Source organism: Oncorhynchus mykiss, chromosome 7 (genome assembly GCF_057628025.1).
Source record: "Oncorhynchus mykiss isolate SJ-2025 chromosome 7, ASM5762802v1, whole genome shotgun sequence".
NCBI lineage: Eukaryota > Metazoa > Chordata > Actinopteri > Salmoniformes > Salmonidae > Oncorhynchus > Oncorhynchus mykiss.
In genome coordinates this window covers 20925188-20939199 of record NC_143028.1, presented here as the reverse complement: position 1 = coordinate 20939199, position 14012 = coordinate 20925188, and the positions used below count along the sequence as shown (strand labels likewise).

The 14012-nt window shown below is 44.4% G+C and overlaps 1 protein-coding gene across 2 annotated transcripts in view; it reads left to right on the top strand.

Moving 5' to 3' along the window:
• Positions 1-14012, top strand: part of appa (amyloid beta precursor protein a) — a 41752-nt gene that overhangs the window by 16684 nt on the left and 11056 nt on the right. The window contains exons 2-10 of one of the 2 annotated variants that reach the window (XM_021608963.3): positions 4415-4582; positions 7071-7200; positions 7432-7544; positions 8542-8726; positions 9245-9549; positions 9942-10109; positions 13033-13166; positions 13393-13467; positions 13723-13881. In XM_021608963.3, the coding sequence (XP_021464638.3) occupies positions 4415-4582; positions 7071-7200; positions 7432-7544; positions 8542-8726; positions 9245-9549; positions 9942-10109; positions 13033-13166; positions 13393-13467; positions 13723-13881 (1437 nt within the window). The remainder of the gene's footprint in view (positions 1-4414; positions 4583-7070; positions 7201-7431; positions 7545-8541; positions 8727-9244; positions 9550-9941; positions 10110-13032; positions 13167-13392; positions 13468-13722; positions 13882-14012) is intronic. The other variant, XM_021608965.3, reaches the window with a different exon arrangement.

Genomic DNA, 14012 nt, shown 5'->3' with positions numbered 1-14012 from the left:
TGTGAAATCTGCAGAAATGTTAACCATGAAAATGGTTTTAGTTTTAAAGTTGAGTGAAGACAACAATTTCCCCAAAATCTTTTACGTTGATGACTTTTTGCAAATTTAATCAGTTTTCCATGTTAATTCGAAGTCGTCACATTTTCTGGTTGAAATGACATGGAACCACATTGATTAAGTTTTTATGGGCCGTCCCACCTGGCCAACATCCGGTGAAATTGCAGAGCGCAAAATTCAAAATACCAAATTCAAATATTTAACATTCTTGAAAATATGTGTTATACATAAAAATGAAACTCAACTTCTTGTTAATCCAGCCGCTGTGTCAGATTTCAAAAAGGCTTTACGGCGAAAGCAAACCATGCAATTATCTTAGGACAGCGCCCCGCATACAAACACATAAAAATCATATTTCAACCAGGCAGGTGCGCCACAAAAGTCAGAAATAGCGATATAATTCATGCCTTACCTTTGAAGATCTTCTGTTGACACTCCAAAATGTCCCACAAACATCACAAAGGGTCCTTCGATAATGTCCTTCTATATGTCCCAAAAATGTCCATTTTATTTGGCGCGTTTGATTCAGAAATACACCGGTTTCAACTCGCCCAACATGCCTACAAAGTATCTAATAATATATTAACTTGGTCCAAACATTTCAAACAACGTTCCTAAACCAACCTCAACCAATGTAAATAATCAATACAATTTAAGACTGAATAAACTGTTTCCAATACTGGATAAACAAGCATGGGAAACAGTATTTAAAAGATCTGTGAAGTTATTTGGATTTTTACAAATTATCTTTAAAAGACAGGGTCTTTTTTCTTTATTTTCTTTATTTGCTGTGTGTGTGTGTGATTTGAGAGAGGGACTGGGGTCAGTCCTACCGTGTTCAATGACTATATAGAGTAGCAGTCTCTAAGGTGCAATGTTGAGTACCGGGTGGTAGCCGGCTAGTAACAGTGACTAAAGCTCAGGGTAGAGTACTGGGCGGAAGCCTAAGTGACTATTTAACTGTCTGAAGAACTGGAAATAGAAGCTGTTTTTCAGTCTCTCGGTTGTAGATGATAGCAGGGTGAACAGGCCATGTAGCTGAGGTCCTGACTCCTTGCTGATCTTCTTGGCCTTCCTGTGACACCGGGTGCTGTAGATGTCCTGGAGGGCAGGCAGTGGGGCCCCGGGGATGCGTTGGGCTGAACACACTACCCTCTGGAGAGCCCTGTGGTTGCAGACAGTGCAATTGCTATACCAGGTGGTGATACAGCCTGATCGGATACTCTCAATGGTGCATCTGTAGAAGTTTGTGGTTGAAGAGGCACTTGCTCCTTTTTCACCACATTGTCTGTGAATGGACCATTTCAGCTTGTCAGTGACGTGCACGCCAAGGAACTTAAAGCTTTTCACCTTCTCTACTGCAGACCAGTGGTTTTGGATGGGGTGTGCTCTCTCTGCTGCTCACAATCAGCTCCTTCATTTTGTTGAGGGAGAGGGTATTTTCCTGGCACCACTCCCCCAGGGCCCTCTCCTCCCTGTAGGCTGTCTTGTCCATTTTGGTAATCAGGCCTGCCACTTTTGTCTGCAAACTTGATGATTAAGTTGGGAGATGTGCATTGCCATGTAGTCATGGGTGAACAGGGGGTACAGGAGGTACAGGAGGGGGCTGAGCATGCACCCTTGTGGAGGTGTAGTTGCCTACCTTCACCACCTGGGGTCATGCCATCTGGAACATGTCAACACAAAGCTGACTAGGGTCATGATGATTTTGCACCAAACCGAAAATTGACAAACACAGAATGACTTCTTGAAGTTGTCCAGTAAAACACTCATTGTCGTTTTCCGTTGCAAAAGGTGGAGGCCAACCACCCTGTTTTGGAGTAGTTGGAAGGTCTATTTCCTTACTTTTGAGAGGCACTGGCTATTGTACCAGGGGACGTCTAGCAATTGCCCTAAGCTAGTGATATGCTAACTTCAATTATTACCCTGGTTTCGCGGGGGTGCGTGCTATGTCACTACAAGTGAAGTATAAATACAATAAATCAAAGATGTGTCAAATGTTATCCGGATTTGATAGCTAAGGGGATAGATGTCAAGATCAAGCTTCTTGGTTACGGCAGACATTCAATCCCCTCCTGGAGAGAGGTCCCTGTTACCTAAATGGGTTTGTGGGTTGCATTTTTTAATTTTTTTTTATAGCGCCACTTGTATGCCCATTGGTAATGCTGTATGCACTGGTATGGTACAGAAATGGTATGACTGGAAATCTAGATACCGCACAACCCTAGTTTACTGTACACACGGATGAATACATTCTCTCACACACACATACTTCTTTTAACCTGTTTGTGGGTTTTATAACAATCTGGCCTTAAATGGCCGTGTACTGTTAGAATCTCCACCCGGCACAACCAGAAGAGGACTGGCCACCCTTCAGAGTCTGGTTTCTTCCTAGGTTCCAGCCTTTTCTAGAGTTTTTCCTAGCCACTGTGCTTCTACATTTGCATTGCTTGCTGTTTGAGGTTTTCGGCTGTGTTTCTGTATGGCACTTTGACCTCTACGGATGTAAGAAGGGCTTTATAAATACATTTGATTGACACTAACACAAGTGATTTCACCTGTTTTTCCACTGTCTGTATGTGCGTGAGGGATTTACAGATTTGCTTGGGCATGCGCTAGGGCATGTGGCCTAACAGGTTTGCTTGAAGGACATGAACTTCTTTAGGCGACACATCCGTCCCTCAGAACTACACTGCAATCTGATCTGTCTGAGTGTGTTTGTGTGTACACGTGCATGCCAGAATGTGTGCATGCATGCACAGTGCATATGAATGGGCGTGTGCGCGTGCATATGAATGGGCGTGTGCGCGTGCATATGAATGGGCGTGTGCGCGTGCATATGAATGGGCGTGTGCGCGTGCATATGAATGGGCGTGTGCGCGTACATATGAATGGGCGTGTGCGCGTGTCTGAATGGGCATGGGTGTGTCTGAATGTGCGTGCACTGTCTGTGTGTGTGGATAAGGATTACATTGTGCATTAGCTCAGAAAAGAATCAAGTCCATTCACAGTATGTCATCCTCTACTTCACAAACATTTGTTTTACTGCCAAACCACTAACAAGATTATAGAAAAACACAATGCAATCAGTCTCTTTCTCTCCTCTCGTTCTCTCTCTTCTCCCTCGTTCCCTAGTACAATGCTGTCTTTCAGTCTGTTTGTCCCCACCTCCCTCCTTACAGGATTCTCATTACAAGACCTCCTTACGCAGTAGCAATGGACACACATACGTGCTCACACAAACATACTCGCAGAGATAGATGTACACACATCAATGGAGTTGCATAATATAATTAGTACCCGTGAATAGGCATTGGATGGACAACAAAGGGGCGCGCACACACGTGAGCCAAGCCAAGCATGCATACCCCTTGGCAGGCTGGCAAACTACAGTACATGTTCTTTCTCAGTGCTGCCACCTGTAGGATATCGAGGATACGTGCGTGGTGTACGCAGTCCAATGTGCGTGCGTGCCTGTATGTGTAAAAGCTTTAGGTTGGAGGTTTCATAAGAGACTGCAATGGTGCTGTGGGTTTTTCAATCACAATTCGGTAGGAAAGTTGACAGTAGCAATTATTTTCTCTCACCGTCAAAGAAAGCCTCTCTTTTTGCCATGGGTGTAGTGTGAATTTGCCCCTAGGATGCTGATCTTGGGTCAGTTTTGTATTTCCCACACAAATCTTAAAGGTTACGATTGTGGGAGGGGAAGCTGATCCTAGACCTGTACTGAGGGGAAACCTCACACCGGAGCCTCATTGATGTAACACGTCAATGACTGAAATGCCACCCAAACTCTAATCTGTGCATCTATCCCTTATATTGGGCACATTTCAAAAGTAGTTTACGAATAAAGGGTCTATCTTTTCCCCTGCTTACACCTCTTTGTTCTCCTCTTATTCCTGCCTCCCACTTTTTTTTTTCTTGAATCATTACCCCGTTCTCTCCCTTTTTTTACACATTTTCAGTTTTTCTCCAATCTTCCATCACTCCATTCCTCTATTCCCTCCATCCATTCCTTCTCCACATCATTCTGACATTTATGAAAAATGTATTTTTAAACATTCTTTGTAATATATTGTTCTGTGTCATGTATTGCCAATTCTTTGTGGGGCATGTTTTAGAAACTGCTGCCATCTTGAACAAGTCTCCCTGGCAAACAACAATGACAGCAAACTGTATAAATAAAAGCTAAATGAAAGGAACCTAATTTCGTAAAATGTTGTATCAAATATTTTCTGCTGACCATTTGGATTTCTCACTTCTCGCACATGCCTACCGAATACCACGGAACGAGAGTAAATGAACAATTCTCTTTTTGTGTCTCCATCCCTCCACTTCTCCCTCCCTCCCTCTCAAGGTGCCGACAGATGGTGGGATGGGCCTGCTGGCGGAGCCCCAGGTGGCCATGTTCTGTGGGAAGCTCAACATGCATGTGGATGTCCAGAGCGGCAAATGGGAGTCAGACCCCTCCGGCACCAAGAGCTGTATCGGCACCAAGGAGGGCATCCTGCAGTACTGTCAGGAGGTATGGAGATTGGGGTCGGATATGATACGATACAATAACTTAATATACACTCCCTGTCAAAAGTTTTAGAACAACTACTCATTCAAGTGTTTTCCTTTATATATTTTTTTCTTTATTCCAAATTGTAGAATAATAGTGAAGACATCAAAACAATGAAATAACACATGGAATCATGTAGTTACCAAAAAAATCGAAATATATTTGAGGTTCTTCACTCTTCTTCTTGGTAAAATAGCCCGTACACAGCCTAGAGGTGTGTTGGGTCATTTGTCCTGTTGATAAACAAATGATAGTCCCACTAAGCCCAAACAATGTGGGATGGCGTATTGCTGCAGGAACCAAAAATCTCCCATTTGGACTCCAGACCAAAGGACAAATTTCCACCGGTCTAATGTCCATTGCTCTTGTTTCTTGGCCCAAGCAAGGCTCTTCTTATTGGTGTCCTTTAGTTGTGGTTTCTTTGCAGCAAGACCTGATTCATGCAGTCTCCTCTGAACAGTTGATGTGTCTGTTACTTGAACTCTGTGAAGCATTTATTTGGGTTGCAATCTGAGGTTCAGTTAATTGCCCATTTCTGACGCTGGTAACTCTAATGAACTTATCCTCTACAGCAGAGGTAACTCTGGGTCTTACATTCCTGTGGTGGTCCTCCTGAGAGCCAGTTTCATCATAGCACTCGATGGTTTTTGCAACTCACATTTTCCGTATAGAGTGACCTTCCTGTCTTAAAGTAATGATGGACTGTCGTTTCTCTTTGCTTATCTGAGCTGTTCTTCCCAAAATATGGACTTGGCCCTATTTGGTAAAATATCTTCTGTATACCCCCACACCCCTTGTAATAACACAACTGATTGGCTCAAACGCATGAAGAAGGAAAGAAATTCCACAAATTAATTCAACAAGGCACACCTGTTAATTGAAATGCATTCCAGGTGACTACCTCATGAAGCTGGTTGCAAGAATGCCAAGTGTGCAAGGCAAAGAGTAGGGATTATTGTTTTTTTGGTTACTACCTGATTCCATTTTATTATTTCATAGTTTTGATGTCTTCACTATTATTCTACAATGTAGAAAATCTTTTTTTTTTAAATACAGAAAAACCCTTGAATGAGTAGGTGTTTTAAAACACCTTGATCGGTAGTGTATAATAATAATAATGTATTCATTTAGCAGACACTTTTATCCAAAGGTGACATAGTAATCTTAGCACATACCCATAGACTTCCATTCATTGCGCTACATGCTAGTCAGCATTAGCTTGCGAAACTACCTCTAACTTCCTGTATACTGGACACCGAGACGACGTGTTATTCACGAGTTCATCTGACTCTGGAGAAGTAAAGTGGCCTCGTTGGCAAAATCCCGAAGTGTCCATTTTAAGAGTGCTGGGCCAGTAACCTAAAAGGTCGCTACTTCGAATCCCTGAGCCGACTTTGTGAAAAATCTAACGTGCCCTTGAGCAAAGCACGTAACCCTAATTGCTCCGGGGTCGCCATCAGCAATGGCTTATTCTCCAAGTGTGTCCCGGGGAGTGGGATATGCATAACTCATTTTCAATTCACATGTGCGTATAATACACACGTGCAGATGTATGAAATAGGAAAAATGAAAGCACCCACATTATTATTTATATTATTATTATTAGTAGTAGTAGTATTCTGGCGTTGCAAGCATTATGCTCTACCGACTAAGCTACTGAGGACCTACTATAATGTCCATCGACATGGAAATGTAATTTTGTTAGGTCACCGTACTAAATACACATTTACGTAATTTAGCAGACTATCCAGAGCGACTTACAATAGTGAGTGCATACATTTTCATATTTCACATCAACCAGGACTGCCCGGAGGTGGGAGAGGAAGGGGGGATAGATGGGGAGGAGAGATGTGAATCAAGAGCTACATATTGCGAGGAGCTTGGGGGGGAGAAAGAGTTCAAGGTCAATAAATGTAATTCATTTACATGGCACAATGCAGTTGAACTCTGAATTTTGTGATGATAAACTAAAGGGAGGGAGAGAAAGAAACAACCGAAAGGCATGTGCATAGAGAGGAGTTGGAGTGTAGTGCTGTTAAAATGGAGATTGAGAAGAATTGGGTCAGGGAAATGGTGGATAAATGATAAACCAATTGAAAGGTAGGAAAGGAGGGGTGGAGTGAGTTAGTCAAGTAATTGGATGAGCGGAGCAAAACAGGAGTAATACTTGGAGAGGTGGATTAGAGGAGAACTGAGAACAATTAAGAGGGAGAGGGGGATATGGAGAGACGGGGGAGTAAAAAAAGAGGGCTTTGACCGGATGGTAGGGACGGATGGGAGGATGTGGACGAACGGTGATTGGGAGAGAGTGGAAAAGAGTGCTCACTGCCCTGTGAACGGATGGTGGGACAGAGGCGGAGGAAGAGAAAAATCGTAGATAGAAAATGGGATGGGGGGGTGTGAAAGGAGATGATGATGATAGACAGACTCCGTGTTTTTTCTCTCCCAGGTATACCCTGAGCTGCAGATCACCAACGTGGTGGAGGCCAACCAGCCAGTCAGCGTCCAGAACTGGTGCAAGAAGGGCCGCAAGCAGTGCCGCAGTCACCTGCACATCGTGGTGCCCTACCGATGCCTAGGTACAAATGCACTGTGTGGGGGAGGCTTGAGTGTGTGGGTGGGGTTCGCTGTGTGTAGGGGGGAAATATGTGTTGCGTGTATGTGAGGGGGGGGGGGAGAAATAGATTAATGTGTGCGTTTGTACTATTTGAATTCCATCCCTTAATAAAAAGTGGTTATTTTGTTGTTGGCAGATGTTGTTTTTTTTGTTATGTCTGTATATTAATTGGTTCTGTTTGTGTATGGTGCAGTGGGAGAGTTTGTCAGCGATGCCCTGCTGGTTCCTGATAAGTGCAAGTTCCTGCACCAGGAGCGCATGGACATGTGTGAGAGCCACCTGCACTGGCACACTGTGGCCAAAGAGGTGAGATCACGCGCGCACACGTACATGCATACAACGCTGATTGCGAGCCAGGCCTAATCGACCAACGTCAGTGCCTGACCTCACTAATGCTCTTGTGGCTGATTGGATGCAAGTCTCCGCAGTAATGTTCCAACATCTAGTGGCAAGCCTTCCCAGAAGAGTGGAGGCTTTTATAGCAGCAAAGAGGGTCCAACTCCATATTAATACCCATGATTTTGGAATGAGATGTTTGTCAAGCAGGTGTCCACCTACTTTTGGGCATGTAGTGTTGTTAGTGGAATTCTAAATTCCTCTGTATTTCCCAATCAGAATGAATTACTCTGTCAATGCATTCTTTGGGATTGTAAGACCCAATATTTTTATAAGAAATGGACAGAGCCCCGGTCTTAAAAGTCAGGTAACAGCGTTTAATTCAAGAGAGTACTCCGTACATACACATTTTACCACAGGTTATAAACTGAAAATGACGTCAGCGTTTCCTAAATGTTCTATCTCTTCATGACACCGGTAGAGAGGCCCTATAGTTCTCGAGCCTTCCCTCTCCTAAAGCCAAGGTCAGTCACTGTAAATCAGCATTCTAGACAGTCTGGGGATAGTCCGTCCCTGCCATCTGGAGATAGTTCATTCATTTGTACAAAGGAACAGACCGTCATTGTTACTATACTCCTGACTATATTATATACAATTGGGAATGGGAGCAAGAGAGAATTCATATATGTACAGTACATAATAGCATTTGGACTAGTCAGTCCTGATTGAAATGTATACATAATTAGTCATCATTGATAAAAATTCCCTTAACAAGTGTATAATTCACAAAACCTGGAGCCGTATGAATCAATTATCTCAGAGTAGACGTGCCGATTTAGGATCCGTTTTGTCTTTTAGATCACCTTGAATACAATGACATGGACGGGGGGAACTGATCCTAGATCAGTGCTCCTACTCTTGGTACACACAGCCCTTGCTTTAACAGCCCCATCCCTCTCTCACCCAGTCCTGTGGAGACCGCACTTTGAATCTCCACGACTACGGGATGCTGTTGCCGTGCGGCATCGACCGTTTCCGGGGGGTGGAGTTTGTGTGCTGTCCGTCAGACAGGGAGACCGACAGCACTGAGCAGGACGAGGACGACTCGGATGTGTGGTGGGGAGGAGCCGAGAATGACTACACTGACAACAGGTACACACACAGGAGCTCATACAGTACTCCCTTACATTCATACTTATACTATCCTCGCCCCCAGGCTATTGTGCACAGTGCATATCAGCCTGGGATATCAACAATTCAAAGTTGGCCTTAGTGGGAGAGACCATAGAATTCTATGGGAGTGACCTACTGAGTAAAGTATTTGTCATTTTAATTTTAGCTAATCACACAACTGCGAGGCTGACCGTAAACTGAAGTGTGCATGACACACAGGGTAGGGGGAAGGTGTTGTGAGAGGTGATTGATTGGTACATTAAGCCAATGCCTATGCGCCTGGAGTTTCTACCGGTCTTTCGGTAGTGGCTAACAGCAGCGAAGTTTGACTCGCTGATCCACCAGACTTTTTGCCCATTTGCGCAGAAGTGTCTGGGAATGAGATTATACTTATTATAGCACTCACACACACCCACAGTACACTCGCTCATAACCACGTTACTCACACACATCCTCACTCTCCCTCTTTCTACCTTCCTCAATCATCCCTCTCACAGTATGGAAAGGGGGGCAGCAAAGCCAGCTGGGTTCACACCCCAACAGCAACAGGAGGAGGAGGAGACAGAGGAGACCGCCCCTGCCATGGTAGAGGAAGAAGATGATGATGATGATGAGGAAGAAGGGCAGGAGGTGCTGGACAACGACCAGGATGGAGACGGGGACGAGGACGACGAGGAGGAGGAGGAGGATGATGACGATGACGTCATTGATGAGCGCGAAGATAGCGAGCCCACCACCAACATCGCCATGACTACCACCACCACTACTACTACCACAGAGTCTGTGGAGGAAGTGGTCAGAGGTGAGGGACTGGGAGGACCAGGGGCCTTGTGTGTGTGTACATAATTTACTCTTGTCTATTTAAAGGTTGAGTGAGTGTTTTGCAGGGGTGGAATTGGGGGGGTGCAAATCTAGAAACTCACCACTAAATTAGTAGGAATTCAGCTAAATCCCCATTCCACCACCCATATTTCACACTAGTGTATGACATTAGTGGTGTGTAAGTTCACACACCATTGGCATGCACACGCCTGTACGATAATAAGAATGTGTTCCAAATGGCACCCTATTCCCTATATAGTATCCCTATATATATATCCCCATATTTTGACCAATGTAGGGAATAGGCCGGGTGCCATTTGGCACTCACCCTGTGTGTGTGTGTGTGCTGACGGCTCATTGCCCCCTTACCAGAGGTGTGTTGGGCGAATGCGGAGACGGGCCCATGCCGTGCCATGCTTGCACGCTGGTACTTTGACCGCGAGGAGGGCCGCTGTGCCCAGTTCATCTATGGCGGCTGCGGGGGCAACCGCAATAACTTTGAGTCGGAGGAGTACTGCCTGTCTGTATGCAGCAACGTCAGTAAGTCAGTCACACAGACAGCGCCCTGTCTACCTGTCTGTCTGCGTGTCCACGTCTGAAAGCTAGCCTCTGTCATTAGCCCTCTGGCTAGCTAACTGCTAACCACGCTAATACTACTTCACGTTACATGCTAACCTCTGGTCTCACGAACCACCACTTGTACTGCCTGTCTGTCTGCTGCACTGTTAGTAAGTCGGTCACACAGACTACTTGTCTGTCTGCGTGTAGTGTCTATGTTGGCTAGTTACTGTCTGACTAGCTGTTAACCATGCAAGTTCTCGCTAACCTGTGGTCTCACTTAACTAAATCTTGTTGTACTGCCTGCATCGTCAGTCACACGGACAGCAGAGCTCCCTGCCTAACTGTCTGTGTTACACTGTTAGTGTCTACGTCTGCTAGCTAGTTTCTGGTTAGCCGTCTAGTTAGCGTCTGGCCCCTTAGTGCTAACTACACTAACCATGTCTCACTAACCACCACGCATTGTGTGTTTACTGTAGACTTGGGTGATATACTGGGGTGTTTCGAATTACAGATGGTATGATTTTCAATTACCGTTAAAAATAATTTGTGTGTAGACTTTTTTTGGGGTGGGGGCACCCCCTGCTAGGGCCGCTACGCCACTGCTTATAACCACAAGTTAAGTATAAATATAACAAATCTAAAATGTCCAATAAATGTTATCAGATAAATAGAAATCCAAAATGGATGGTGTTGAGAGATAGATGGGAGAGGTTGAATGGAGCTGAAGGGTGGGACTAAAAACAAGATAACCAATGTAAAACATACGGGGTCTGTAAAATGTTTATAGGTTCAGAAATTTGTGAAATAGCACAGTTACAAATAGAAATCAAACTGGATGGACATCAGAAATAGAGGAAGGACTAAAAACAAACAAAATATAACTATTGTAAAATAGATTGTCTGTAAAATGTGTATAAGGTAGACGCTTAAGTGTTATTGTGTGTGTGTATGTGTGGATATAGTTACCCAAAACATATATTGGGGAAATGGTACAGACAATGACTTTGCTTCCAGAAATCCACCCCTTAAACTAATTCAAAATGTTATCTGGTTTGCTAACTGCTAGCCAAGGGGCTAGATGTAAAGATCAAGCTTGTTGGTTACAGCAAAGACATTCAATTCCCTCCTAGATCAAGATCCCTGTTACGTAGTTTTTTTAATATTTATTTATTTATTTATTTTATTTATTTATTTATTTATTTAAATAGCGGCCGTTGTGTGCACATTCGGTAATACTGTATGCACTTGTATGGTACAGAAACAGTATGACTGTATGAAAATCTAGATACCGTCCAACCCTAGTTTACTGTACACATGGACAAATACATTCACACACACACACACACACACATCTTTTAACCTGTTTGTGGGTTTTAGAAGACACTAACACGAGTGATTTCACCTGTTTTTTTCCCCCCCACTGATTCCGTATGAGCGGACAGAGTGCGCGCGACAGATGGAAGGCAAAAGTTTCTCTCGCGCTGATTCGAGTGTTGTGTGAGGCAGTGACCTGACAGTCAAGTGTGTGAACGATCCATTCAGCGATGGATCACTCTCGCCCTCCTCCTCCCCCTACTTTCTGTATATCTTATGTCTCCCACGCCCTCCTTCTCTCACTAATCCTGTCTTTCACTCCATCTCACCTCCTCTGTAGCAGCCTCTGAAATTGTGTGTGTGCGCGCGTGTGTGAGATTTCCACTTGGTTGAGCATATCGGAGGTGTGAAAGACAGTGTTGTGGTTCCACCAGCTAGCAATCCTCTACCCTCACATTTAGACTTCCAATTGAAAATTGTGTTAACGGTTCTGCTTTGTTCGGATCGCAAAAAAATGCTCTTGGTTGTTTTGGGACTATTGAGTGTCTGTGAAAGGAAGTCGTGCTTATCTCTGAGACAAACCTAAAACAAAAAAAACATGCTTCACATGACACACACACACAGGTTCCAAAGTATCAAATCAGCGCTTCCTTATTCATGTAAGAAGTATTATATATTTATGCTGTTCAATGTTTAATCAAGGATGATAATGATAGGTACAGTATGTCACGTAATGTAATACACACACTTTAGCCTGGGGATATTTTACAACGTCGTTCCTCTCGGAATGATATTACATATTATACAATTGACTTTTTCCTGTCAAATGGATCACAGGTCATGCAAGGTATCCCAGCCTTAAGGCATAACAGCTTTTTACTCACTTTTTCTGTAGTCAAATAAATGGGCAAATTGCTAAAGTAACTCTTCTAGAGGATTTTAATCAAACGTCTAAATGACTTGGACTGTCTATAGCAGTCACATTAATGGAAGAGATTTGTTTTAAAAATATATATATATATATTAAAGAAATCACGGTTGGAATATTCCCGGAATCTGGCCGGAACAAGCAGGAAATCTGGAATCCTCCAACCAGGACACACACACACACACACCAGCCACCCTTCAAACACACACTTCTCTGCTTTTTCACTCTGTATTGTTTACTCTCGTTCACTCGCTCGATTAATCACTAACCAACCTGTTGTTGCTAACACTTGTATTATTAATCGTCTAGCTTTAGTGTTTGCTATTATGGAGCTGCTACATAGTGTTGGTAGTTTGGAACTTCTGTGTTTTTACTTGGTATTATATTACTGCCTCCGGATCCTTATTTCGGTCGAGTCAAATACTCTGAAGGCACTTATCGTAAGTCACTCTGGAAAAGATGGTCTGGATTTTGAAGAGGAAAGCAATGAAAGAAAAGATTCCCGGGGAAGGTGAAGGAACAATGGGGAATGGGGGATACCTGAAGACCAGATTGTAAGAGTCATTTTCTAAATTTCTCTCCATCTCATCCCCTTCTCTCTCTCCTCAATTGCACCCGCACCCCCTGTCCTCCATGTCCATTTACCCCTCCACCACCCAGTGCCCACCGCCACCCCCAGCCCTCCCGACGCCGTGGACCGTTATCTGGAGACGCCCGGGGATGACAACGAACACGCCCACTTTGCCAAGGCCAAGGAGAGCCTGGAGGCCAAACACCGCGAGAGGATGTCCCAGGTAGGATAGAGGGAGCGAGAAGGGGTATGGGTGGAGGGTGGGAAAGACGGAGGGAAGGGGCGATAAAGAGGCGTTGAGAGTGGAACGGGGAGGGAGGATGGAGAATGGGTGAGGTGAAAGGGAAGGAAGCAAAGACACGGTTGTGGTGAAAGATCATGTATGACTATACCCGGAAGGAAGGAGTTAGATACAGCAGTAACGTGTCTTTCTTCCTGTATGTGTGTAGGTGATGAGGGAGTGGGAGGAGGCCGAGAGGGAGGCCAAGAGTCTACCTCGTGCTGATAAGAAGGCTGTCATCCAGGTCAGACACACACAGAAGATACTGATTGAGCATTTATGAATATGTTTGAGTGACTGTCAATGTCATAGCTGTTGTGTGCGTGTCTGAATATTTGATAATAGTGTGGTAGGTGGTAGTGACTTTTTAATTTGTGTGTGTATCATATACTATGTGTGTCTTATCATGAACCCATCATCTATGTTAAACATGTGTGTGTATATTAAATGTCATGTTGTACAGTATAATAATGTGTGTGTGTGTGTGTCTATCACACAGCGTTTCCAGGAGAAGGTGGAGGCCCTGGAGCAGGAGGCAGCCAGTGAGAGGCAGCAGCTGGTTGAGACCCACATGGCCCGGGTTGAGGCCCTGCTCAATGACCGCCGTCGCCTGGCCCTGGAGAGCTACCTGACCTCCCTGCAGGCCCAACCACCCAGGGTAGGTAGAGAGTACATAGTAACAGAGTATAACACACACACAGTGTTGCCTGGCCCTGTAGAGCCACCTAACTGCCTAGCCACCCAGGGTAGGGACACACACACACACACACACACACACACACACAGTAC